Genomic DNA, 26,074 nt, shown 5'->3' with positions numbered 1-26,074 from the left:
GCCATCCCTTCCATGACCTTTATGTTCCAGAGTAGGGACACAACCCCTGTGCTGCAAGATCTCAGGTATTATCTGTATTGGTCAGTACCTGTTTTAGTGTCCTGCATTTTGTACTGGGGAAGGGATGCCATGCATTGGTTGTGCTTCTGAGAGCAGCTTCTGGTCTTGAAGTCAAAAGGATATGTTAAACCCATGATCCAAGGACACGTGTACATGCAAAAGCTGCTACTCCGATGGCATACTGAGGGAGTGCTGGCATCTTTGGAATGAGGCATAAAACCGAGGCCAAGTCTGCCCCTCAAGATGTCCAAACAAAAAACCCACAGCCACAATTTGAAGAGGAGCAGAGGAATTCTCCCTGTTGCCTTGGTTAATGTTTATTCTTCGGTCATACAGATAATTCTCACTCCCTGATATCTCTCGGTAGTTTTAAGGAGTTTGCTGTGCAGCAATTAGCCACCACATTACTGTAGTATTTACATTTCAAAGTAAGTACTTGGCTATGAAGCATTTTGGGATGTCCTTTGCCCAGAATCACCGTCCGTTTCCCACCAATCGTCTTCTCACAGGGTGGGCATTACAAGCACAGAGTGATTTTTACATTTCATATAAAAACTGTAGCATCATTAAACTCTTCCAGCTTTGGCAGGTGAAGTTCATGACATTATTATCAAAGTCCATTGATTTCTTGACCCTCGCTTGTAGCTAGCTAACAAACTAGTTTGGGCTTATTGTGAAATTATACATGTTTCCTTGTAATGAGAAAAAGGCATATTGTTAATGTTCAACCACGGACGACTTGTTTTTGACGAAGAGAGAAGGGATTGTTTGTTCTAGTGGTTTTCTGTGTGTCTTCTAACTCGCACCAAGCCCCATCTCTCCGTTACCTCCAAGTACTCATTGACCTGCACTGCATTTACCGCAATCTCTCAAAGCCTCAGTTTTAAAGCTTGACCCTTGTTTTTGAATCCGTAGATGGCGCCTCATGCTCCTATCTCAGCAATCTCCACCTTCCTCCCTTCTGCCAAAATAGCACTTCAAAACCTGTCTTCTCCTCCTGTGCATCCCACATTTCAATCAGTCACTCCATGATTCATGACTGGGTCTTTTGTTGCCAAGGACCTAAAACCTGGAGCAGCCCCTTCCCCTGAAACATCTACCTTCCCTCCCCCCGCCCCTCTTCTAAGACACTCCCTAAAACCTGTTAGCTTTCCTGATATCTCCTGTTGTTTGGTGCCAGCCTTCTTTACCTGATTGCATTGTTGTGGAGCTGCTGTTGGTTGGTTTACTCTGTTAAAGGCACTATATAAATGCAAGATGTTTATCATGAGTACAGGTGTGTGAATATCCTGTTGAATCCCTGATCCTGTTTACTGCTTGAGAAACAGCAGCCAGTGCCATTTGTTCCTGTAACAGTGCTCTTTTTCTCACCAGTCTCAATGTCAGGAACTGCGAAAGAGGAAGCAACTCGAGCTACAGATATTGTCTGAGCAAATTCAGGGCTGGGAGGGTGAAGACATCAAGACCCTTGGAAGCGTCATTTACATGTCCCAGGTCATGGTGCAGTGTGGAGCAAGTGAGGTAAGGAGACTAACAATGTTGGCTTATAGTATAAGGACAGATATACTTCTGTCCGTGGTTTATACTACAGCTTTGTTGTCACTGGATTTGAAGCTTTGAATTACAAAATAGAGTTACCAGTTCTAATTGTGAGCTGGTACAATGTTTTACAGTGCTTGGTTATAGTTCTATAATCAAAATTAATGGATTGGTTTCCAATTTTAAATAAAAGTAAAGTACCATAGGTGTTGGAAATCTGAAATAAAAGCAGAAAAGGCTAGAGAAACTCAGCAGGCCTGGCAGTGTTAATGTTTCAGATCCAAAATGACACTTTTTGTACTGAACTCAGTGTTAACTTTGATTCTCTCTCCACAGATACTGAGAGACTTGCTGAGTTCCTCCATACTTTGTTTCTATTTCAGTTTTGCCTGTTGTGTACGGTTCTGGATTTTTGCAGTAGGGAAGGAGAGTCAAGAACTACCTGGATCTGAGGGGGAGTGAAAGGGGTGGCAGTACTAAACTGCTAAATAGGATTAGGAGTCAGAGTGCTGAGCAGTGTTAAGGAACAGCAATGTGTCTGCTGGAACATGGCAAAGGTTGAAACAGAAGTTGTGACCCGCAATGATGAATTGGTTTGAAAGGAATGCTAGGCTGCTGAGAGTGTTTGTACTCATGACTGACGTAAAGAGAACGTGGTTTAGACCAGAAACAGTAGAAACCCAGGACACATAGCTAGTGGTTTCGGATCAAGCTTGCAGAATTGAACAAGGTAAAAAATATTTCATGGCCATCTGTGCAAAGTTGAGGAAGTCTGAAGGTAACACTAGATTTTAAAAAAAAAAGTCAAGAGTGATTCAACTGAGAAAGGCTAAGATGACTGAAGCAGCTCATTCAGAATTGACAGCAGTGGTGGAGGGGGGAGTCTTAGCTGTATTGTCAGCGCTGACCTGCTAAATGAGGACTTCTTGGAAATAGTAATTTTGGGGCAGGCAGTTATGACCTAGCGTAGAATCATTGAATTCCTGCAGTAGGCCATTCTGCCCATCGAGTTCACACTGACCCGTTTTCCCCCCTTCCCCCAACGAAGAAACTCAGTATGTCTGGCAGCATCTGTGGAGAGAAAGCAGAGTTCTGACGAGGGGTCACTGGAGCTGAAACATTAGCTCAGATTTCTGTCCACAGATTCTGCCAGACCTGCTGAGCTTTTCTGTTAATTCTGATAATTCTGTTTGTGCTCCTCATTTACAGCATCCACAGTCCTTTTTATACTGTAAGTTCTAATTGCATGATTTATGACAGGCAGGGCTAGTACTGTATAACTGATGTCATGAACTGCAATACATGAAAGTTGGCTTCATGGAGGGAGATGACTGGCGCTGATTCCTTTTACAGCCCAAGAAATCAACATACTTGCTTAGGAAGAGAAGTCAGGTATATTGAGTGAATTTCCCAGGGATTTTCCTGAATTTGGCCCCAGTTTGTCCCGTGTTTCTTAGCGCTTTTGGGATTCTGCCACTTTTTGCTGTTGCCTCGGATGGGGTGAGGAGAAGGGCAACAGTGGATCACTTTTTAAAATCCTTTTCCAAATGTTTCATGGGCATTTAGTTTAAAGTGGCTGCATTTCAAATTATCTGAAAAAGCACCAAGCTGATATTTGGCTCCATCATTTACATTACATGAATCAAAGCTATGGAAAATTCCCCTCTTTAATTACAAACGCTGACTTTGCTCTGAATAAATTTACAGCCTTTATTTGTAAAAGGAAGTTTGGGGTACTTCCCCTCACATATTGATTAAATCTTTATTTCGGGTCTTTGAACACAATCAAAATCCAGGACGAGGGTTGTTTTATCTTCCAGCTAAGTTTTCCGTTTGAAGCAAAGCTGCTTACATAAACCATCATTTCTTTATTAAATTAAAACTGTAACCTAATCTGCATTTGCCTTTCTCTAAAGGAGGGGGCAGAGTGGAGCTTTTCTGCCTTACACCCTCTGATAGGGTGGCTTCCCTTAGCAGTCTCTGCGAGACTGGAAACTCTGTGTGGGTTGAGTCCTCAGCAACTATCTGCATCCCACCGCTCAACAGAAAGTTGTGTTTATGCATTGCTGGGCAGTTTAAAACATCCCCCAGATTTATTGTAAAATTATTCATAAAGGAAAATATACATGATTAGCCGAGTTTTGGTGCCTCCAGGTCTTTGGTAATTCTCAAAGTGATGGAGATACCTGTGTACTGCACTTCTGCAAACGTCTGGGTCCTTTTGACCTTGAGGTATGGGTGTTGTTGGTGAGGACAGGAGCTGAAGAGAAGGTGCTGGAGACCCCCTCTTAAACCACTGCAGTCCTTTGTTGTAGGGGAGATCCCTGGTGCTGTTGGGGAGGGAGTTCCAGGATTTTGACCCAGTGACATTGAAGGAATGTTGATTATACTTTCAAGTCAGAATGGTGAGTGACTTGGAGGAGGGCTTACAAACAGTGGTGGTAAGAACATAAATGAAAGCAGGAGTAGATTATTTGGCCCTTTGATCCTGCTGCACCATTCAGTACTATCTTGACTAACCCTTAGCTCTACCCCCCACTTTCCCTATATCCCTGTTTTCCTCGATTCCCCAAGAGGCTAATAACCTGTCTGGCCCAGCCCAAAATATATTGGAGCATCTACAGCCTCTGGGGAGAAATTTCCAACAATTCCCAATCCTTTGAGTGAAATAATTTCTCCTCATCCCAGCCCTAAATGATTGGCTCCTTATTCTGAAACTCTATCCTCAGTGTTTTAGATTCCCCAGCCAGGGGAAAACTGCCTATTCATTTTTATGCTGTTAGGTCCCTTCGGGAGCTTTGAAAGTTTGAATGAGATCATCTTTCATTCTTCAAACCTCCCTAAAATATTTTCCCAGCTTACTCTGACCCTAGGGCAACCCTCTTTCATTGCATGTACCAAATTTAGCAAACCTTTGCTGTAGCATCCAGTGCAAGCCATTATGTTTGAGGTGGAGGTTGATTGATTGATTTCTGATGGTGAGTGCTGTCCCAGGGTGTGTTCTCTGAAAATATTGCATCAGCCACAATAGTACTCAATGACGAGACAGGTTTGATGAGCGAAATGGCCTGTTCCCATTCCCGTACCTTTCCTCAAATATGCAGAATAACATTGTGTATGGTACTCCAGATGTTTCCACATGTCAGCTGTCGGTGTTCCTGTAGGCAGTGAAGTGTCGTACTTTCTGGAATATTGAAGCTTGAGAATATGGATATTGGTAAAACTTCCCCGTGTTAAAAACTTGCATTTATCGGGCAAGGTTTTGAGCAATGTGAGCTTGCAGTCTTGCAGCACAATTTGGTAGAGACCAAATGGCAGTACTAATGAGCTGACGATTAATGAGCCTTTTGTTATTTGAGTTTTATATTTTATCAGTTTTACTTTTTGTGTTTTGAACTGAGAGTGGAAGATGACCTGTCGACTGTGAGCAGCAGCTTGTTTTAAAACAAATAGAACATTCAAACTGATTATTGTTACGAGACCAGGCCTGGAAGATAATTGCAGGTTGAATCTTGTTAAAAGAAAGAACTATCTATAGAAGCTGTGGTTCCGGAGATGTGTGATACTCAAACAGGTGACAGATGTTTGAATTGTAACAGGTGCCTCAGCGGGAGCTAACAAGTTGAATAAAGAGAATATAAAAACAAAATAGAAAGAGAAACTAGAATTTGAACTGGTTTTGAACTGTGTGTTTTAAGTCAGAAGGCTTGTGGTGGTCAAAGCTACAGGACGGAGGTTTGATTGCTCTGTGGTTATCCTCTCATTATCAACTTAATGAAAGCTCGTGGAATAGAATCTCCGTTACAAGTATGAAATGAATATTCCTTGGACCCTACTGGAAACTATTTGCAGGCATGATATCTTCAGAAACCCACCAAGATACAATCCCATGGATTATGGAGGCTACTTGAGTGAACTGGCCCATTTCATCTCGTTTACTTTTTATTTTGATTTACCCCTGAACTGTGTCTGCTTGTCTGTCTGACCTTGTGAGAGGCTGTAGTCAGACCTTGTTGGGAATATTTTGGGCAATTGTGGGCCTCCTATCTAAGGAAGGATGTGATGGAATTGGAGGGGGTCCAGAGGAGTTTTACAGGAATGGTCCTGGGAATGAAGGGCTTGTCAAATGAAGTTGAGGATTTAGGGTCTGTACTCCATGATGTTTCTAAGGATGAGGGGAGATCTGACTGAGGCTTGCAGATTAGTCAGGATCATACAGTAGGGAAACAGACCCTTCAGCCCACCCATCCATGCCAACCAGATTTCCCAGAATGAACCAGCCCCATTTGCCTGTGTTTGGCTCATATCCCTCTAAACTGTTCCTATCCATGTACCTGTCCAAATATCTTTTCAGTGTTGTAGTTGTACCTGCCTCTACCACTTCCTCTGGCAGCTTTTTCTGTGCACGCACCCCCCTCTGTGAAAAACCTGGCCGTTTGGCCCCTTTTGAATCTTTTCCCTCTCACCTTAAACTTATCCCTCTGGCTTTGGAATCCCTGACCCAAAGGAAAAGAGATAACAAAGTGTGGAGCTGGCTGAACACAGCAGGCCAAGCAGCATCCTAGGAGCAGGAAAGCTGATGTTTCAGGCCTTGACTCTTCTTTGTTCACCTTATATTTGCCTCCCATTATTTTATGAGGAGGTGACGGCCTGGGGATATTATTACAGGACTGTTAACCCAGGGATCTGGGTTCGAATCCCACCAGACCAGATGGTGGAATTTGAATTCAGTAAATATCTGGAATTAAGGGTTGAATGATCACCATGAGCCCATTGTCGATTGTCGGGAAAATTCATTTGATTCACTAATGTCCTTTAGGGAAGGAAACCTTACCTGGTCTGGATTAGATGTGACTCCAGATCCTCAGCAATGTGGTAGACTCATAACTGCCCCCTGGCAGGGATGAGCAATAAATGCTGCCTAGCCAGCGACGTCCGCATCCTGTAAATGAATCAAAGACAAAGGTCACCCCTCAACCTCGTAGGCTCGAAGCATAAAAGTCCCAGTCTATCCAGCCTGTCTCTATAAATCAAACTCTCCAGTCTCGGCCTTGTAACATCCTTGTAAATCTTTTTTGCACCCTTTCCAGTTAAATAACATTCTTCCTATTTCAAGGCGTTCAGAATTGTATGCAGTGCTCCGGATATGGCCATACCAATGTCTTGTGCAGCTGTCATGTGATATCCCAACAACGATTCTCAGTGCTTTGACTAATGAAGGCAAGCATGCCAAATGCCACCTTCATCATTCTGTCCACCTGTTTACACCACTTCCAAGGAACTATGTACCTGCATCTCTAGGTTTCTCTGTTCGACAGTACTCCACAGGGCTCTACTGTTAATGTTGTAAGTCCTGTCCTGGTTTGGCTTTACCAAAATGCAACATCTCTTATTTATCTCGAATCAAACCCCATCTGCCACTCCTCCAGTCCATTGACCCAGTTGATATTAAGATCCTATTGTACTTTTAGATAACCTTCTTCACTGCCCACTATACCACCAGTTTTGGCATCATCCGCAAACTTACTGCCTCTTGTGTTCTCATCCACATTGTTTATATAAATGATGAACAACAGTGGACCCAGCACCAGTCCTTGCAGCATGCCTTTGGTCACAGGCCTTCAGTCCAAACAATAACCTTCTACCATCAGGCCAATTTTATAATCCAGTTGGCAAGCTTTCCCTGGATCCCATGTGATCTAACCGTACTAACCAGTCTACCAAGCAGAGCCTTGTTGAAGGTCTTGCTAAAGTATATGTAGACAACATCTTCTACTTTGCCTTCATTTGTCTTCTTGATTACCTCTTCAAAAAACTCAAATTTGAGAGACATGATTTCCCCCACACACACAGCCATGCTGACTATCCATAACCTGCCTTTGTCTTTCCAAATGCATGTAGATCCTGTCTTTCAAAATCCCCTCCAACAACTGACCCAGCACTGATGTCAGACTCACCAGTCTGTAGTTTCCTGGCTCCTCCTTGTAGCCTTCCTCAATAATGCCCAACGTCCAGTCTTCCACCCCCTCACTCGTGGCTGTTGATGATACAAATATCTCTGCTAGGGGCCTTGCAATTTCCTCCCTAGCTTCCCACAATATCCTGGGGTGCACTGGATCAGGTCCTAGAATTGAAAGGATTAAGGTTAGTAAGGAGGAGGTATTATCAATTCTAAAAGGTGTGAAGGTAGATAAATCCCCTCGGCCAGATGGGATTTTTCCGAGGATTGTCTGGGAAGCTAGGGAAGAGGTGGCGGAGACTTTAGCCTTGATCTTTGAGTCCTCATTGTCTACAGGTTTAGTACCAGAGGACTGGAGGATTGCAAATGTTGTGCCCTTGTTCAAGAAGGGCAGTAGGGATGACCCAGGTAATTATAGACCTGTGAGCCTTACGTCTGTTGTAGGAAAAGTTTTGGAAAGGATTATAAGAGATAGGATTTATAATCATCTAGCAAGCAACAATTTGGAGATAGTCAGCATGGATACGTCAGGGGCAGGTCGTGTCTCACAAACCTCATTGAGTTTTTTGAGAAGGTGACCAAGATTGTGGATGAGGGTAGGGCAGTTGACGTGGTGTATGTGGACTTCAGTAAAGCCTTTGATAAGGTTCCACATGGTAGGCTATTGGAGAAAATACAGAGGCACGGGATTGAGGGAGATTTAGCATTTTGGACTAGAAACTGGCTTTCTGTAAGAAGGCAACGAGTGGTGGTTGATGGAAAATATTCATCCTGGAGTCCGGCTACTAGTGGTGTGCCTCAAGGATCTGTTTTGGGATCACTGCTGTTTATCATTTTTACAAATGACTTGGACGCAGATATAGGTTGATGGGTTAGTAAGTTTGTGGATGACACTAAAGTGGGTGGAGTGGTGGACAGTGTGGAAGAATGTTGCAGTTTGCAGGGAGACTTGGATAGACTGCAGAATTGGGCTGAAAGGTGGCAAATGGAGTTTAATATGGATAAATGTGAGGTGATTCACTTTGGGAAGAATAATAGGAAGGCAGAATACTGGGTCAATAGAAAGATTCTTGGTAGTGTGGATGTGGAGAGGGATCTTGGTGTCCATGTACATAGATCCCTGAAAGCTGCCACCCAGGTTGATAGTGCTGTTAAGAAGGCTTACAGTGTTTTAGGTTTTATTGGTAGAGGATTGAGTTCCGGAGCCGTGATGTCATGCTGCAACTGTACAAAACGCTAGTGCGGCCTCATTTGGAATATTGCGTGCTGTTCTGGTCGCCCCATTACAGGAAGGATGTGGAAGTATTGGAAAAGGTGCAGAGGAGATTTACCAGGATGTTGCCTGGTCTGGAGCGCAGGCCCTATGAAGAAAGGCTGAGGGACTTGGGTCTGTTCTCATTGGAGAGAAAGAGGCTAAGAGGGGATTTAATAGAGACATACAAGCTGATCAGAGGATTAGATGGAGTGGACAGTGAGGGTCTTTTCCCGAGGATGATGACTTCAGCTTGTACAAGGGGGCATAGCTACAAATTGAGGGGTGATAGATTTAAGACAGATGTCAGAGGCAGGCTCTTTACTCAGAGTGACAATGTAGTTAACTCAGCCACATTAGGGGCATTTAAACAGTCCTTGGATAAGCATATGGATAATGATGGGATAGTGTAGGGGGAGGGGCTTAGATTCGTTTACAGGCCTGCGCAACATCGAGGGCCGAATGGCCTGTTCTGCGCAGTGTTGTTCTCTGTTGTTCTTGGTTGCTGTTTTGTATACTTAAGATACTTGGAAAACCCAGAAAGATTCTCTTTTATCCTACCTGCTAAAGCTATCTCATGTCCCCTTTTTGCCCTCCTGATGTCTTCCTTAAGCGTACCTCTACACACTCTGTACTCCACAAGTGATTCACTTGACCCCAGCAGTCAGAGGCCTGGATAGAATGGACATGGAGAAGATGTTTCCATTAGTAGGAGAGACTAGGACCTGAGGGCACAGCCTCACAGTGGAAGGACAGTCCTTTAGAACTGAGATGGGGAAGGATTCCTTCAACCAGAGGGTGGTGTCTCTATGGAACACATTGACACAGAGGGCTGTGCAGGCCAAGTGATTGAGTATATTTAAGACAGAGATAGATAGTTTCTTAGTAAGGGGATCAGGGTGACAGTGAAAAGGCAGGAGAGTGGGGTTTGAGAAACATGTAGACATGAGAAAATGATGGAATCGACTCGATAGACTGTATAGTCTAATTCTGCTCCAATGTCTTATTGCCTTACTCTCTTATTTAAACTATAAATTTGGTGTCTGGTTATTCACAAAGTCTGGTTAGGAGCCCATCTTTCGGGTCACTGAGTGTTTTAGTATTGCTGAATTGCAAATACAGGAATAGGGATCTGACATGATTTGGCTGTCTGTGTCATATAAGGCTGAACATCATGAAGCCCTTGGAACCATTAAGCCACTGGCCCAGGTCCCAGGGTCTCTCACAGGAGACCAGGTGCTGTCAGACTATGAGAACCTGATGGGGTTTCCTGAAATAATGAGACACTAGGTGCTGAAAGTGTGTGTTTAGATCATTAACCTTGTGTTGTCCATTTTGAACTTGTTTTCTACAACATGCCAGCTACCATTGAGTTACTGGTTTCAGTTTTCGGTAAAACATTCTTTTAAACCCTCTCATACAAGACCACCTGCACCCCCCTCTGTTCTGGAAAAGAAACTTCAGCCATCTCCCTGTGAGGTGCCTCACTTTGAGCAGTGTCATTCATGGCATTTCATCAGTTGTTTCAAGGGATTACTGTGTTTTATCAAAACCATGGCCTTAATGTCATACTACAATGGGAATTTCTTTTGTCACCTTGGTGCAGAGCTGTTTGCTAGATTGTGTCTGATGAGGGGCACAGGAAAATGAAGCCATATCTGCTGATGGGGTAATGTCAAGGGGCAAGGTCAGAACCAGGTCATTCAGGAAGGTCAGGAATGTCAGGAATTTGTCCTAGATGCCAAGGCTGGCCTGTGTGTAGAATTGTTCCCTTCAAAAAGCACCAGACACTGAAGCTCAGCAATGTCACACCTGAGAGACCGAGTGGAGGAGTGTGAATGGAGGTCAGGTAGAGATCAGCCATGCCCTCAGTGAATGGCAGCACAGGCTCAAGGGGCTGTATGGCCTGCTCCTCGTTCCTGTGTACAGTTCGATAGCTACTCCAGTTGAAGAAAATGATGCAAACTGTTCTTTCTCTCTGGATCAGAGAGGAGGTTGCTGCAAATTGGTGAGACGGACCAAATAATGAATGTGAGTTCACTGTTCCTGTTTATACCCACCTGAGGATTTGTGTTTTAATTTGGATTGTGAGTGAATTGTAGATAATAACTGGTGCCTTCAGCTTTTGATCTGTACAGTCAAAAACCCCCCGAGTCCTCCACTCGAAATGCTCTCGGAAATATTTGCTAAGGAAAAAGTTCTCGAGGAATGTTATAACTCTCAGCTATCTCCTCCTCTGCTTTCTTGGTTGCAAATTAAAAGCCTTTTATTTGCACATTGTTGAAATCCAGGTTAAATAATGGTCAAATGAATGGTTACTGTTGTGAATTCAATCTTAGGAGAAGGATGAAAGGTACTTCATGTTGTTCCCAACGGTGCTGCTCATGCTGTCTGCTAGCCCACGGATGAGTGGCTTCATTTATCAGGTGAGAAAAACCAAATTTGTGGTCTTGTGAAATCATTAAGTAGATTTTCATTTTACCACCTTGCTGTTTTTCAATCACATTGACGTACCGTCTGAATTAGAGTTCAGATAATGCAAAGTTGTCTGCTGTGCTGCGGTTGTAACATTATTTTCTGCTGCAGGGAAAGTTGCCATTGACAGGAATGACAGTAACCAAGTTAGAGGGAACGGAAAACTTCCACAATGCCTTCGAAATTACAGGTTTGTGCTTCATAAAATGACGCAGTCACATAAGGCACATACAGTGAGGAAATATGTTTGTGGGTTTATTATTGGTGGAATTTAGGGTTCAATTAGGTCAAAAAGACAGAAGGGCTACCCTTTAAGTGCTGGAGTATCTTTTATGCCAACTTGATTTCTTTGATGTTGGTTGTGGGATAAATATTGCCCAGGACAGCGGGAGAATGTGACAGCTCTGCTTTCACTTCTGCAAAACAATCTTTCTCACACAACTGAGAGCAGACTGCCTTCTGTCTAAAGTCGCAGCTAAAGACAGCACCTCCGACAGTGCGGCGTTCCCTCGGCCCTGGCGCCCCCCTGGCCCTGGCCCTCCGACAGCACGGCGCCCCCTCAATTCTGGGTTGAGTTATCTCACTTGGGTGGCCTGATCACTCAGTGGTTAGAACTGTTACCTTTCAGCGACAGGGACCTGGATTTTCCACCCTTGGATGACTGCCTGTGTGGAGTTTGCACATTCTCCCTGTGTCTGAGTGGATTTCCTCAGGGTGCTCTGGTTTCCCCTCTCAGTCCAAAGATGTGCAGGTTAGAGTGGATTGGCCATGCTAAATTGTCCATAGTATCTAGGGGTGTGCAGACTGGGTGGGTTACCAATGGGAAGTGCAGCGTTACAGGGTTAGAGTGAGTTGTCTGGGTGGGATGTTCTTCAGAGCGTTGGTGTGGATTCGATGGGCTCCTATGGTCTGTGATGAGCTGGCAGGATGGCTGGTTTACAATGCAGAATGACAACAACAGTGTGGGTTCAGTTCCTGCCCTGGCTGAGGTCACCTTGAAGGACTGTCCTGTTCACATCTTGCCCCTCTCCGAACGTGCGGTGACCCCCCAGTTAAAATGCCACAAGTTGCCGCTCTCTGTTAGCTGGGGTGAAGCCGTTTACTGTGGTTAGACTACAATGACTTCCTCAGTGCTGATGGTCTGATAATATGTGCTCCCTCAATGCTGCAGTGAATGACAGGATATTGAAATGTTGGGAATGTTAATCTGTCTTGCAATGAACAGGAATAACCCACTGAGCCGAGGCTCATTTGAATGATATTACCATGTGCCTGCCATTGCAGACAGGTTCAGTTTGAGAGCAATGATGATGAAAGCAGTATGTTATTGTAAATAATTAAAATGTGTCAAATATTTGCAGGTAACATGATCGAACGGATTCAGGTGTCCTGTAATAACAGCCAGGAGCTACATGACTGGGTGGAAAATCTACTGATGTTAACCAAAGGCACAGTCCCTGGGAATGCAAACACAAAACCAGTACCTGCCACATCACAGCCAGTAAGGAGCTGTTAGTTACTTGCTTGGTTTTTTTCAACGATGCACGGACTGAAAAAAAACTGCCCTTGTTAACTGGCTACAGAGGTGGTGACAAAAACAGAGGTTGCTGAAATTACTCAGCAGGTCTGGCAGCATCTGTGGAGAGAAAGCAAAGTTAACATTTCAGACCTGGTGAAGTTCTGAAGAAGGGTCAGTGTACCAGAAACGTTAATCCTGATTTCTCTCCGCACGTGCTGCCAGACCTGCTGAGTCTGACCAGCAATTTCTGTTTTTATTTCTGATTTACAGCATCTGCAGTTCTTTTGGTTCTTTTTTTTAGAAAGATAATGAACTAGTTGTGATAAAATGCAGAGCTTTGCAGTTTACATATTGCAGATTAAACATTCCTCTGGATTGGTATGTCAGTGACTAGGGTCCACAATTTCAAGACTGTTAGCGAGAGAGTTAGAAGTGAGATGAGGAGCTTCTTTACTCAGTTTTTGGGATTTGTAGTGCACTGCCTGGGAGAGTGGTGGAGGCAGATTCCTCAGGAAAGCAGGATATATATTTGGAAGGGATGAATTTAGAGGGCTACAGAGAAAGGGCTGGGGAGTGGGACTAGTTGGGTAGCTCGTTCCGGAGCCTGTACAGACATGATGGGTCAATGGCCTTATTATGTACTGTAAAATTGTATGGTCCTAAGACAGTTGTACTGTTCTCATTACTATCAATTAGCACATACTTGATTAACCATTTATAAAGATCTTTTCAGTATGTTGTATGTAGCAAATTGATGATGTGACTGTGAATGGATGTTCTCCTTGTTGGAGCTGAGCAGATTTTTGATTTTACTTTGTGCTAGAGGTATTACTCTGTCTTTAGACCTGGATTGCCAAATCCACAAGTTTTGCAACTTGAAAAGCTACCTATCAGAGAAAACTGTTGTGGGTAGCACAGAGGATGGTGATGGGCCTGGGGAATGTGTTGGATCAGCTGTAGCTCTATAAAACTCTCTGGTTACACCACACTTATATTGTGTTCGGTTCTGGTCGCCTCATTATAGGAAAGATGTGGAAGCTTTAGAGAGGGTGCAGAGGTGATTTACCAAAATGCTGCCTGGACTGGAGGGCAGGTCTTATGAGCAAAGGTTGAGGGAGCTAGGGCTTTTCTCATTGGAGCGAAGGAGGATGAGCTGACCTGACAGAGGTGTACAAGATGGTGAGAGGCGTAGATAGCCAGAGACTTTTTTTCCCCAGGACATAAATGACTATTCTGAGGTGCATAATTTTAAGGTGATTGGAGGAAGGTATAGGGGAGATGTCAGAGGTAGGTTCTTCAGAGAGTGTGGTGGGCATGTGGAATGCGTTGCCGGCAGTCGTAGAGGAGTCAGATACTTAAGAAACTTTTAAGCGACTCTTGGATAGGCACATGGAGGATAGTAAAATGTCGGGTATGCAGGGTAGTTTGATCTTAGTAGGATAATAGTTTGGCACAACATTGTGGGCCAAAGGGCCTGGACTGTGCTGTACTGTTCTATGTTTTAAATGAGGGTGAGCATTAAATTCCTCCGTGTATGATATCACTTCAATTTGTGCAGCATGTGAGTGTCAGCAGCAACTACGGGGCCTTGCCTTTTCTTTAACACCTTGAACAAGGTGTATCCCGGTAGTGCACTGAGACAAAACGTAGCATCCATTTTTAAAAATCTTGGAATAGGGAACCACCTCCAATCCAACAGCCCTCCAGGATCTCCGAGTTCCTCGGCTCCTGCTTCTCCCTGAATTATATCGCTACCCTGCACAAGCAGCTGTGCCTTCTCCTGTCTGGAATTTTGTCTGTGCTCCTTTCCATCCCTCTGCATCTCTCTCTTCCTCCTTTAGTCTACTTTTTAGATCAAGCTTTCAGCCCTAATATTTCCTCTTTTACTCCAAAAAAGCGCTGGGGACATTTTCCATGTTAAATGTGCTGCATGAATGCACTTTAGTGTTGTTGTTGATAAGTATTTTGATACTGATTGAGGAGTGATTTGGGGTGTAGAGGAGAGTTCTGTGTGTGGAAGTTGAGGAATGTCTGGGTTATCTCACAATCAATTCACCATTGATGAGTTATCCCATTATTCGAGAAAACCAACCCTGACTGACTTGTTGGATAACAAAGTGTGAAGCTGGATGAACACAGCAGGCCAAGCAGCATCTCAGGAGCACAAAAGCTGACGTTTCGGGCCTAGACCCTTGTTATCTTGGATTCTCCAGCATTTGCGGTTCCCATTATCCCTGACTGACTTGCTGCTGCTCTATTCGTTACTGGCTTCTCACAGCCATTAATGTCTGCAGAAACATCTGTTCCTGCCCAGATTTGAAATATCTATGTCATGCTCAAGTGGAAAAACACGGGGGAAAACTAGATGAAGAGGGAGAAGGGACTGGGAGGATCTGCTGATCACTGGGGAGAATGAACACCAGTTTCTGTGAAAGTCCTGTCTTGGCAGTAGATGCTCGATGTAATTCTCTGCAATGTGTTGGCTACAGTCTGAAACGTAGTGGTTCAAGGGTGACGTGCTGCTCCCTTTCCTGCTGAGATCTGTCCATTTCCCAGTCACTAACGCCACGGCAGAACCTGCAGTTTCCCTGTGAAACAGATTGGCAGCTTATTGGAACTGCTCAGCAACTCAGGCAGACAGTGTTCATGTTTCAGATTTGCAGCTTGTGTTCTGTGTTTCTCATGGGTCTCCCAAAGTGTTGCACACACTAACTGAGTCCTTAGCAAAGTTGAGTCTTGCAGAATTAAAGGGGCAGGTCTGAGGTGGTTGACAGTAGCAAAGTGGGCAAAGTGAGAAATTGCTTTATGCAGGGAGTTGTGATCTGGAATGGCTGCTTGTAGCAGATTCAGTGATAATGTTCTCTGAAAGGGACTGGGTAAATATTTGAAAAGGAAACAGAAAACATTTTTGAGTAACAAAAAAGACAAATCTATTTCTATCTCATTTGTACCCAGCAGCACTCGGAGAGTAAGCAGCCGCCAGCGACTCCGTCACATCAGCCTCTTGCTTATTCACCTCCACCGTCCTACAGCACAACTGGACAAAACCGCGGACTCTTGGAACCTCCCAAAATCCCCAGGGCTTGGACTCTGAGCTGCCTGAGACCTGCGCCCCCGCTAAGGCCTTCAGCTGCGTTAGGTTGTAAGGAGGTACGTGGTCCAATTACAAGGCACATTGCTTTAAACATGAAAGATTTGCAAGCTGCATAGAACGTAACCTCACCCTGTGTACTGATGCTGAGTGAGTTGGGTTGAATTATAGTCAGTACACCGCAATTAATCAAATTCTGTTTTATAGCAGAACTCCCTTATTCCCACTGTATTATCCATTGATTTCTGGTGAATATTTGCCGTTTTGTGAATAGATATTTATAACAGAATCGATCTTAAATGTGCATGACACTATTACTGCATTGACTTGCATGGATAATAACCTTTTAGACTAATTGAAATTACTTGGATGATGCACTGATAGCGAAATTAACACTAATATAGATGGTACTTTAATGACCTTTTATGATAGTGAATGAACTTTTCATATAATAATCATCAATTATTTGCTTTCACTTTCATCTTATCTTTCTTTCCCCATTTGGTACGTTGTAGAGGATGTCTTATATTTTAAAGGTAAGGGGTTGGATGAGTGACTTTACTCCTAGCTTGTGTTGTGTGCATGCCAGCGGTGCAAGACTACATTTGCTGCCTCACCACCTTCCTTCACCTGCTCACTTAAACGCATTCTGAGACGTTTATAAGACTTGTATGTAAATTGCATTAATCTTCTTGCAATACTTGAGACCAGAATGATCTCTCTGGCTCTGTTAGAGATGCAGAAACATATTTGGTCTCTCAACATGGCAACTAACCAGTGAAGCACGAGCTCTCTCTGATCGGCATAGCTATGGCATGTCTGCTTCTGTATTTGTATCAGACCGAATTGTTTACACAACATACTTTATGCCACCAAATGAAATGGCTGATTGTGTCTGACTGTTGGCTGCTGTTCTATTGTGCAGGATTCTAGTAAGAGCCCCAAAGCAGTGAAGAAGTTCTTAACCAAGAGGAAGACAGAACGTAAAACATCTGAAGATGAGTTCATTCTGCGGAAAAGTAAGTTGATTCCTCCAGGAACCTGGGGCTTATAATGATAACCTAAAACATTTTCCATAAACAGGATATTCATAAAAAGTTCAAGGAGAAGATCGTATTGATTGCTGAATAAATTAAAACTTAGAAAAGAATCAAGAATTAAGTATCACCTCAATTAGCAGGACTTTAATTCCAGGACAAGCAGTACAGCGCCAAGGGAGCGCTGCGCTGTCGGAGGGTCAGGGCTGTGGGAGCAGTGTGCTTTTTTTTAATAAAATGTTCCTTTTTTTTCCACTGGCATTAGTCACCATTTTTCCAGTGCTCTACTTGAAATAGTAAAAGTGCTGTCAGTGTCCTGGCCAGCTTTCATCCCTCTACAATATCAGAAGAACAAGTTATCTGGCCATTGTCATACTCAAGTCGAATTGGTGAGGTCTTTCTGTGTTTAAATTCTCAAGCCACCTTCCCCCACATCATAACTATGATGGCACTTCAAATGTGCCTCTTGGCAAGTTTTCTTCATTGGAAAGGTCAGAACATGAGAAAGCCACAATAAAAATGCAAGTTGGAATTGTTCGAATTTGTAATACTGCAGAAACAGGTTCTTTGTCTGGCTCCATGTGATTCTCAGTCTTTGTGCCACAAGCATAGCAACTAGTGATGTCACCGACAGACTGAGTTTTAATCCTGTTTCAAACTGGGTAACTAAGGAAATTAGTTAAACATTAGATTTTTGAGGGTTAAAAGCTGTTCCTATGGGAGTAGGCTCTTGCTAATTTTAACTGTTAAATTGATTGGTTGTATCCAGAAGGGTAAACACAGACTGTCTTTTATCTAACTGAAATCTTTACTGTTTGGTTTGAACAGCGCTTGGTGTCGTGTGACCTTTGTGAGGCAAAGTTGATTTCAGATTAATATCAGCCAAAACTGGATTTTGGTAAAGTCAAGATTTGTTTGTCTCTCATCCTGCGTTTTCTTGAATTTTACCAAATTGCAAACCAAAATGTATTTTTGAACAAAAACAGAAGTTGCTGGAAAAGTTCAGCAGGCCTGGCAGTATCTGTGAAGGAAAAACATCAGGGTTGATGTTTCAGGTGTGGTGAGCCTTTCTTCACAGATGAACATAGGACATAGAACATTACAGCACAGTACAGACAGTACAGGCCCTTCGGCCCTCGATGTTGTGCCGACCTGTCATAGCGATCTCAAGCCCATCTAACCTACACTATTCCACGTACATCCATATGCTTGTCCAATGACGACTTAAATGTACCTAAAGTTGGCGAATCTACTACCGTTGCAGGCAAAGCGTTCCATTCCCTTACTACTCTCTGAGTAAAGAAACTATTTCTGACATCTGTCCTATATCTTTCACCCCTCAATTTAAAGCTACGCCCCCTCGTGCTCGCCGTCACCATCCTAGGAAAAAGGCTCTCCCTATCCACCCTATCTAACCCTCTGATTATTTTATATGTTTCAATTGTCACCTCTCAACCTTTTTCTCTCTAACGAAAACAGCCTCAAGTCCCTCAGCCTTTCCTCATAAGACCTTCCCTCCATACCAGGCAACATCCTAATAAATCTCCTCTGCACCCTTTCCAAAGCTTCCACATCCTTCTTATAATGCGGTGACCAGAACTGTACGCAATACTCCAAGTGCGGCCGCACCAGAGTTTTGTACAGCTTCACCATAACCTCTTGGTTTCAGAACTCGATCACTCTATTAATAAAAGCTAAAACACTGTATGCCTTCTTAACAACCCTGTCAACCTGGGTGGTAACTTTCAAGGATCTGTGTACATGGACGCCGAGATCTCCCTGCACATCTACACTACTAAGAATCTTATCATTAGCCCAGTACTTTGCCTTCTGGTTACTCCTACCAAAGTGCATCACCTCACACTTGTCTGCATTAAACTCCATTTGCCACCTCTCAGCCCAGCTCTGCAGCTTATCTATGTCTCTCTGCAACCTACAGCATCCTTTGTCACTATCCACAACTCCACCGACCTTAGTGTCGTCTGCAAATTTACTAACCCATCCTTCTACGCTCTCATCCAGGTCATTTATAAAAATGACAAACAGCAGTGGACCCAACACCGACCCTTGCAGTACACCACTAATAACTGGTCTCCAGGATGAACATTTCCCATCAACTACCACCCTCTTTCTTCTTTCAGCAAGCCAATTTCCGATCCAAACTGCTATATCTCCCACAATTCCATTCCTCTGGATTTTGTATAATAGCCTATTGTGGGGAACCTTATCGAACGCCTTGCTGAAATCTATATACACCACATCAACCGGTTTACTCTCATCTACCTGTTTGGTCACCTTCTCAAAGAACTCAATAAGGTTTGTGAGGCACGACCTTCCCTTCACAAAACCGTGCTGACTATCCCTAATTAATTTATTCTTTTCTAGATGATTATAAATCCTATCCCTTATAACCTTTTCCAACACTTTACCAACAACTGAGGTAAGGCTCACTGGTCTATAATTACCAGTGTTGTCTCTACTCCCCTTCTTGAACAGGGGAACCACATTTGCTATCCTCCAGTCATCTGGCAGTATTCCTGTAGACAATGACGAGTTAAAGATCAATGCCAAAGGCTCGGCAATCTCCTCCCTGGCTTCCCAGAGGATCCTAGGATATATCCCATCCGGCCCAGGGGACTTATCTATCTTCACCTTCTGAAGGATTTCTAATACCTCTTCCTTGTGAACCTCAATCCCAACTAGTCTAGTAGCCTGTATCTCAGTATTCTCCTCGACAACATTGTCGTTTTCTAGAGTGAATACTGTTGAAAAATATTCATTTAGCGCTTCCGCTATCTCCTCTGACTCCACACACAAGTTCCCACTACTACCCTTGATTGGGCCTAATCTTACTTTCATCATTCTTTTATTCCTTAAATACCTATAGAAATCCTTAGGGTTTACCCTGATCCTATCCGCTGACAACTTCTCATGTCTCCTCCTGGCTCTTCTGAGCTCTCTGTTTAGGTCTTTCCTGGCTACCTCGTAGCCCTCAAGTGTCCTAAGTGAGCCTTCACAGCCAGATGAGCCAGACCTGCTGAGCTTTTCCAGCAACTTCTGTTTTTGTTCCCGATTTACGGCATCTGCAGTTTATTTCAGTTTTTATTTTGTAGTTTTGAGCAGTTGATTTCTCCGCCTCTAATTTTATAAAATTAAAACTTGATAAAATGCACCAAAAAAGAGTTAACAGATTTGGCTGCACATGATGATGTTGAACAGACATGTAAAGAGTGACAGGGAGTTAATCACGTGCTGTCACAGAAAAACTGAACTGGCCAGATCTCCCTGATATAGCAAACCGTTGCATCAATCATAGAAACATGTGCTCAGCTTATTCTCTGCTTCTTTGAGAAATTGCCACCTTACTTCATAGAAACCGAATTGTACTTAGCTCATTCTCTACAAGCGAGGATCAGGGGCTAGGAACGTTGCAGAGAGTAACTCATCTCCTGACTCCCCACTTGCCTGGGTGAGTGCAGCTCCAGTAACAATCAAGAAGCTTGAGACCATCCAGGACACAGCAGTCACTCGATTGGCACCGCATCCACAAGCAGCCACTTCCCACTCCCACCACCAATGATGCTCGGTAGCAGCAGTGTGTACTATCTACAGGATGCACTGCAGGAATTCACCAAAACTCAAACAGCACCTTGTTAAATCCACGACCATTTCCATCTTGAATGACAATGGCAGTAGATATATGGGATCGGAACTGTCTGCAAGTTTCCCTGAAAGCCACTCACCATCCTTCCTTGGAAATACATTGCTGCAGCTCAAGAAGGCAGCTCACCCCCACCTTCTCAAGGGCAATTAGAGTACAGAGAATAAATGCCAGCTAGCAATGCCCAACTCCCATAAATGAATTTAAAAAAAAATTGGTCCCCTTATCTATGGAATGGTATACCGACCTTGAAGGGAATGTGATCAGGATTGGCTGGACTGGTTTATGGGGAAGGAATTGCCTATGTTGGGAAAGGTTATGACAAAAGGCCTTAATTCCTTACAGTATGGAAGAATGGGAAGCAATTCTTAAAGCAGTAAATAGAACAAAAAAGTGTGAATGCTGGAAATCTGAAGCAAAAACAAATTGCTGGAGAAACTCACCAGCTCTGTCAGCATCTGTGAAGAGAGAAACAGAATTAGCGTTTGAGCCCAGGCACCCTTCAGAATTATACAGAATTCTTAAAAGCGCTTCATCAGGTCAATGCCGAGAAAATACTCCTTGGGACTGGAGTATTTTGATCTAGGCATCAGCACCTCAGATAAAAGAAAAGCCATTTGCAACTGAAACAAACTTCACCTGAAGATTCGTGAATATTTGGATCTGCAAGGCCAGAGAGCTGAAGGCACTTAGCCTTCAGGTATATTCAAGCCTGGTTTAGACCGATTTGCTTTCATAAGATTGTTAACATGTAGTTGTGGGATGATGTGCCTTAGTTAAAAGATCAGCTGTGATATTCTTGAGTGGCAGAGCAAGCGAGAAGGATTGAATGTTCTCTTCCACCCCCTATTTGTCAAGTTCTAATACCATTTCTAAATAAGTAAACTAGAAATTTGAGTGGGTTATAATCTGTGAGCAGTGAGTGTAAATACCCAGCAGTGTGTGTGAAATTGCAAACACTCTTGTTCGTGTTTTCTATGTTTCAATGTCCACAAAACTGGAGGTATATGGATTGGAGAGTTGAACTAACAGATTCTAAAATATTTTGCTCCTTTCCTAATTAATTTAAAGCCTTTATCAGACGTTTGAGATTGAGATCAGAGATTGAAAGTATTGATTCACATTTCTAAGAATTGTTTCAGTGATCTGTGGTTCTGATTGAAATCAGAACAACAGGTACTGCTATACACAAACATGAAAATAAGTCAATTCAATGGAGATGTAAACGAACATAAATTAATTTTCAGTTGTACTTTTTTCCACATAGCAGTTTGCATGAAGATTTGTCCATTAATCTTATTCTTAAAATCTCTGAACTGATTTCCAAAGGTAATTAAGGAATCGTATTTAACATGAAGGCTTTGTGTAATGTCGGAAAGCAACAAATCTATGCTGCAGCTGTGGAGAGGTCAAGTAAGGTAGTGTTTTGAGTTTGATATAACTCTTTCCGCAAACTGAAAGGGGCCGGAAAATGATGGGTTTTTTTAATGCTGTTGACGGTGAAATGAATGGAATAGATCGTGAAGGTGCGTGCTGTAAGCAAAAGATGAAGGGCGTGCTCATAGTAGCGAAGGAGTTATAAATGTGCAGAATAGATGTTAAAGGTTGAGAAAAGGTCAGCTGTACTGACGGCGCACACATATAAACAAGACACTATAGGGTGGGGGTAAAGGATAGTATTGAAATTGAAATGGGGGTCAGTGCTCATCCCTTGGAGTTGTTGAACTTCTTGTTGAATTTTTCAAGGCTGTCAAGTACTTAAGAGGAAAGTGAGGTGCTCTTCCTCCAGATTACATTGTGCTTCATTGGAAGGTTGCAGCAAGCCCAGGACAGGAATTTGAGAGCGAGGGTGGTTTATTGAAGTAGTGAGCAGCTGGGAGGTCTCAGACAGGGCAGAGGGATTCTGTGAAGTGGTCATCCAGCCTGCGTTTGATCTTAGCAATGTAAAGGAGACAGCATTGTGAGCAGTGAATAGAGTAAAAGTCACTTCAGTCTTAACAGACCATGGAGCTCCCCTTGCCTTAGAGAGCGACAGCAGCTGGTGGCTTAACCTGAGGGTCACCGTGCCTCAGGCAAGGGGAAGAGGTTGAGAAGGAGAGTTTTTCGCGGTAACCTCAGCCAGTGCAGGAATCGAACTCAAGTTGTTGGTGTCAGTGCATTGCAAACTGACCATCCAGCCAACTGAACTAATCAACCCCAACAAATACAGTCGACCAGATTTGAAAGAAGTGCACAGAAATTGCTGTCTCACCTGGAAGATGTGTTGGAGCCTTGGACAGAGTGGAGGAAAGAGGTGAATGGGCAAGTTTCACATTTTCTTCGATTGCATTGTGGAATGAGGAATTGGTTAGGGGGTCAACTAATATCCTTTACGGAAGGAAATCTGCCACCCTTACCTGGTCCAGGCTACGTGTGACTCCAGACTCAGTGATGCTTTTCAATTTATATCCTTGTGTATTGTGTAATTTATTAAAAGTTCAATTGCTTAATTGAAAAAGAGTGTAGCAGAGTAGTACTAGAAAGCATTTAATACATAAATTGTAAAAGTTAACTGAATAAGTAGTAATGGCTGGACAGGTGATGTGCTGTAGCTGTATGATGTGGGAGCTGGCTGATCCCATTGTGAACGGCAGTGCCCACATCTGCAGCAAGTGTTAGTTGCTGGAAGAACTCCGGATCAGAGTAAATGATCTAGAATCTGAGCTTCAAACTCTGCGGCACGTCCAGGTCGGGGAGAGTTACCTGGACACTTTGTTTCAGGAGGCAGTCACACCCAGTAGATTAAATAACTCAAATTCAGAAAGCGTTCAGGGACAAGGTGTGACTGTAAGTGAGGCAGGTAGGGGATTCAGAGTTCAGGGGTGCAGGAGCCTCAGCCCTTGACCTTGAGCAACAGGTATGAGATTCTTGCTCCCTGTACGGATGAGGAAAAGGACTGTGGACAGGATGAGCCTGCTGACCGTGGCACCGTGGTGCAGAAGGTCATTCAAGAGGGGGGAGCAAAAAGAAAGGTAGTTGTTGTAGGGGATTCTATAATTAGGGGGACAGATAGTATCCTGTGCAAGCCGGGAGGGAGTCCCGCATGGTGTGTTGCCTGCCCGGTGCCAGGGTGCGGGACATCTCCGACCGGGTTGACAGGATATTGGAGCGGGAGGGGGAGGATCTAGTTGTTGTGGTCCATGTTGGGACTAACAACATCGGCAAAGCTAGGGTAGAGGATTATGAAGCACCAGGAAAGAAATTGAAGTACAGGTCCTCAAGGGTCATAACCTCCGGATTACTGCCTGAGCCACGTGCTAATTTGCACAGGGAAAAGAAAGTTAGGGAAGTAAACATGTGGCTAAGAGATTGGTGTGGGAAAGAGGGATTTCATTTCATGGGGCATTGGCATCAGTTTTGGAACCGGGGGGGGATCTGTACAGTTGGGACGGTCTCCACCTGAACCGATCTGGAACCAGTGTTCTAGCGAAAAGGATAAATAGGGTGGTCAGTAGGGCTTTAAACTCGTGAGTCGGGGGGAAGGGAAAGTGAAAGAGACAGGGAGTATGGAGTTAAATGGAAAGATAAGAAACAGGATAGCATGTGTACAGGTGGAATTAAGCTCGAGGCAGACTAGGAATACAGCAAAAAGGAAGGATAACTTAAGACATCTTGGGATTTCCAACCTCTCTAATAATGATAAAGTTAGCATTAATGCACTTTATCTAAATGCTCGTAGTATTCGCAACAAAGTAGATGAATTAACAGCACAAATCCTCTTGAATGATTATGATGTGGAAGGCATCACAGAGACATGGTTGCAGCGAGTTCAGGACTGGCAGTTAAACATCCAGGGATTCACAACATATTGAAAAGACAGGGAGGAGGGCAGAGCGGGTGGGGTTGCCTTGTTAGTTAAGGATGGAATTAAATCTACGGCACTGAATGACATAGGGGCAGAAGATGTGGAGTCTGTGTGGGTGGAATTGAGGAACCACAAAGGCAAAAAACTATAATGGGAGTTATGTACAGACCCCCTAACAGTGATCAGGACCGGGGTGCAAGATGCACCAGAAAATAGATAGGGCATGTCAGAAAGGTTAACTTGCAGGTAGAGTCCGTGATAATGAGAGTGAATGTAATGTTGTTGTTTAAATCAAGAGGGTTGGAATATAAAAGCAGTGATGTGCTGCTGAGGCTTTATAAAGCTCTAGTTCGGCCCAATTTAGAATACCGTGTCCAATTTTGGGCCCCACACCTCAGGGAGCACATACTAGCCCTGGAACGTGTCCAGTGGAGATTCACACGGATGGTCCCTGGAATGGTAGGTTTAAGGTATGATGAACGGCTAAGGATCCTGGGATTGTATTCTTTAGAGTTTAGAAGGTTGAGGGGAGATCTAATAGAAACTTACAAGATAATATATGGTTTAGAAGGGGTGGACGCTAGGAAGTTGTTTCCGTTAGGCAGGGAGACTAGGACCCGAGGGCACAGCCTTAGAATTAGAGGGGGTAAATTTAAAACGGAAATGAGAAGACATTTCTTCAGCCAGCGAGTGGGTTTGTGGAATTCATTGCCACAGAGTGCAGTGGTGGCCGGGATGTTGGATGCCTTCAAGGCAGAGATCGACAAATTCTTGATCTCAGAAGGAGTCAAGGGCCATGGGGAGAGTGCAGGGAAGTGGAGTTGAAATTCCCATGAGCCATGATTTAAATGGCAGAGTGGACTTGATGGGCCGAATGGCCTTACTTTCACTCCTATGTCTTATGGTCTTATAATGTCGTTGATACTAACTGCCCTCAGTTAATTAGGGACGGGCAATAAATTATGACCTAGTCAGTGATGCTGTCATCCCATGAAAGAATTGAAAAAATGGAGGGAGGAGTGAACTGTGGTGTCGTGGACGGAGCAGTTCCTGTGGAATACTGGCTGTGATTGGGGGCTGAGGGGGGATATTTGGTGCTGGTATCCTGCTGAAGGTGGTGGCAATGGAGCCAGACATTCATTAGAATGGAGAGTAAAGATAAAGGGAATCCTATCGCTGTTCTGGAAAGGAGAGCAAAAGGTATGGGCAGAAATGTGGGAGATGGGTCACACCAATCCACTGTGCCGGAGGCAGGTTAGGGTTAGGAGGTCATGTCGGAAGCATCAAGTGGCATCATCTGAACGGATGTCACAGAAACGGAAAGACAGGAAGAATGGAATGGAATCCTTAAGGGAAGTAGAGTATGAGGAGGTCTAGTCAAGGTACCTGTGGGAGGTGGTGAGTTTACATTGGATATTGGTAGACACTTTGTCTTTAGAAATGGAAACACTGAAGTCAAGAAAGGGAACGTAACCAATAGGAGTAGGAGCAGGAATAGGCCATGCAGCGCATCATGCCTGCTCAGACATTCTTTAAGATCATAGCTGATCTGCCCCAGGCCTCAATTTCTCTATTTCAATCCTCCATCAACCTTCTCTTTAAATATTCTTGGTGATTTAGCCTCCACGACTCTCTGG

General features: G+C 43.8%; 1 protein-coding gene across 3 annotated transcripts in view; it reads left to right on the top strand.

Moving 5' to 3' along the window:
* arhgef6 (Rac/Cdc42 guanine nucleotide exchange factor (GEF) 6) overlaps positions 1-26,074 on the top strand; it is a 168,955-nt gene that overhangs the window by 128,939 nt on the left and 13,942 nt on the right. The window contains exons 12-18 of one of the 3 annotated variants that reach the window (XM_048544625.1): positions 1,435-1,581; positions 11,150-11,236; positions 11,397-11,475; positions 12,647-12,786; positions 15,763-15,954; positions 16,411-16,431; positions 16,821-16,914. In XM_048544625.1, the coding sequence (XP_048400582.1) occupies positions 1,435-1,581; positions 11,150-11,236; positions 11,397-11,475; positions 12,647-12,786; positions 15,763-15,954; positions 16,411-16,431; positions 16,821-16,914 (760 nt within the window). Of the gene's footprint in view, positions 1-1,434; positions 1,582-11,149; positions 11,237-11,396; positions 11,476-12,646; positions 12,787-15,759; positions 15,955-16,410; positions 16,432-16,820; positions 16,915-26,074 lie in introns of all 3 variants that reach the window. The other 2 variants (XM_048544624.1, XM_048544626.1) reach the window with 2 other exon arrangements.

Source organism: Stegostoma tigrinum, chromosome 15 (genome assembly GCF_030684315.1).
Source record: "Stegostoma tigrinum isolate sSteTig4 chromosome 15, sSteTig4.hap1, whole genome shotgun sequence".
Classification (NCBI taxonomy): Eukaryota; Metazoa; Chordata; class Chondrichthyes; order Orectolobiformes; family Stegostomatidae; genus Stegostoma; species Stegostoma tigrinum.
This window is presented reverse-complemented; position numbering and strand designations above follow the sequence as displayed.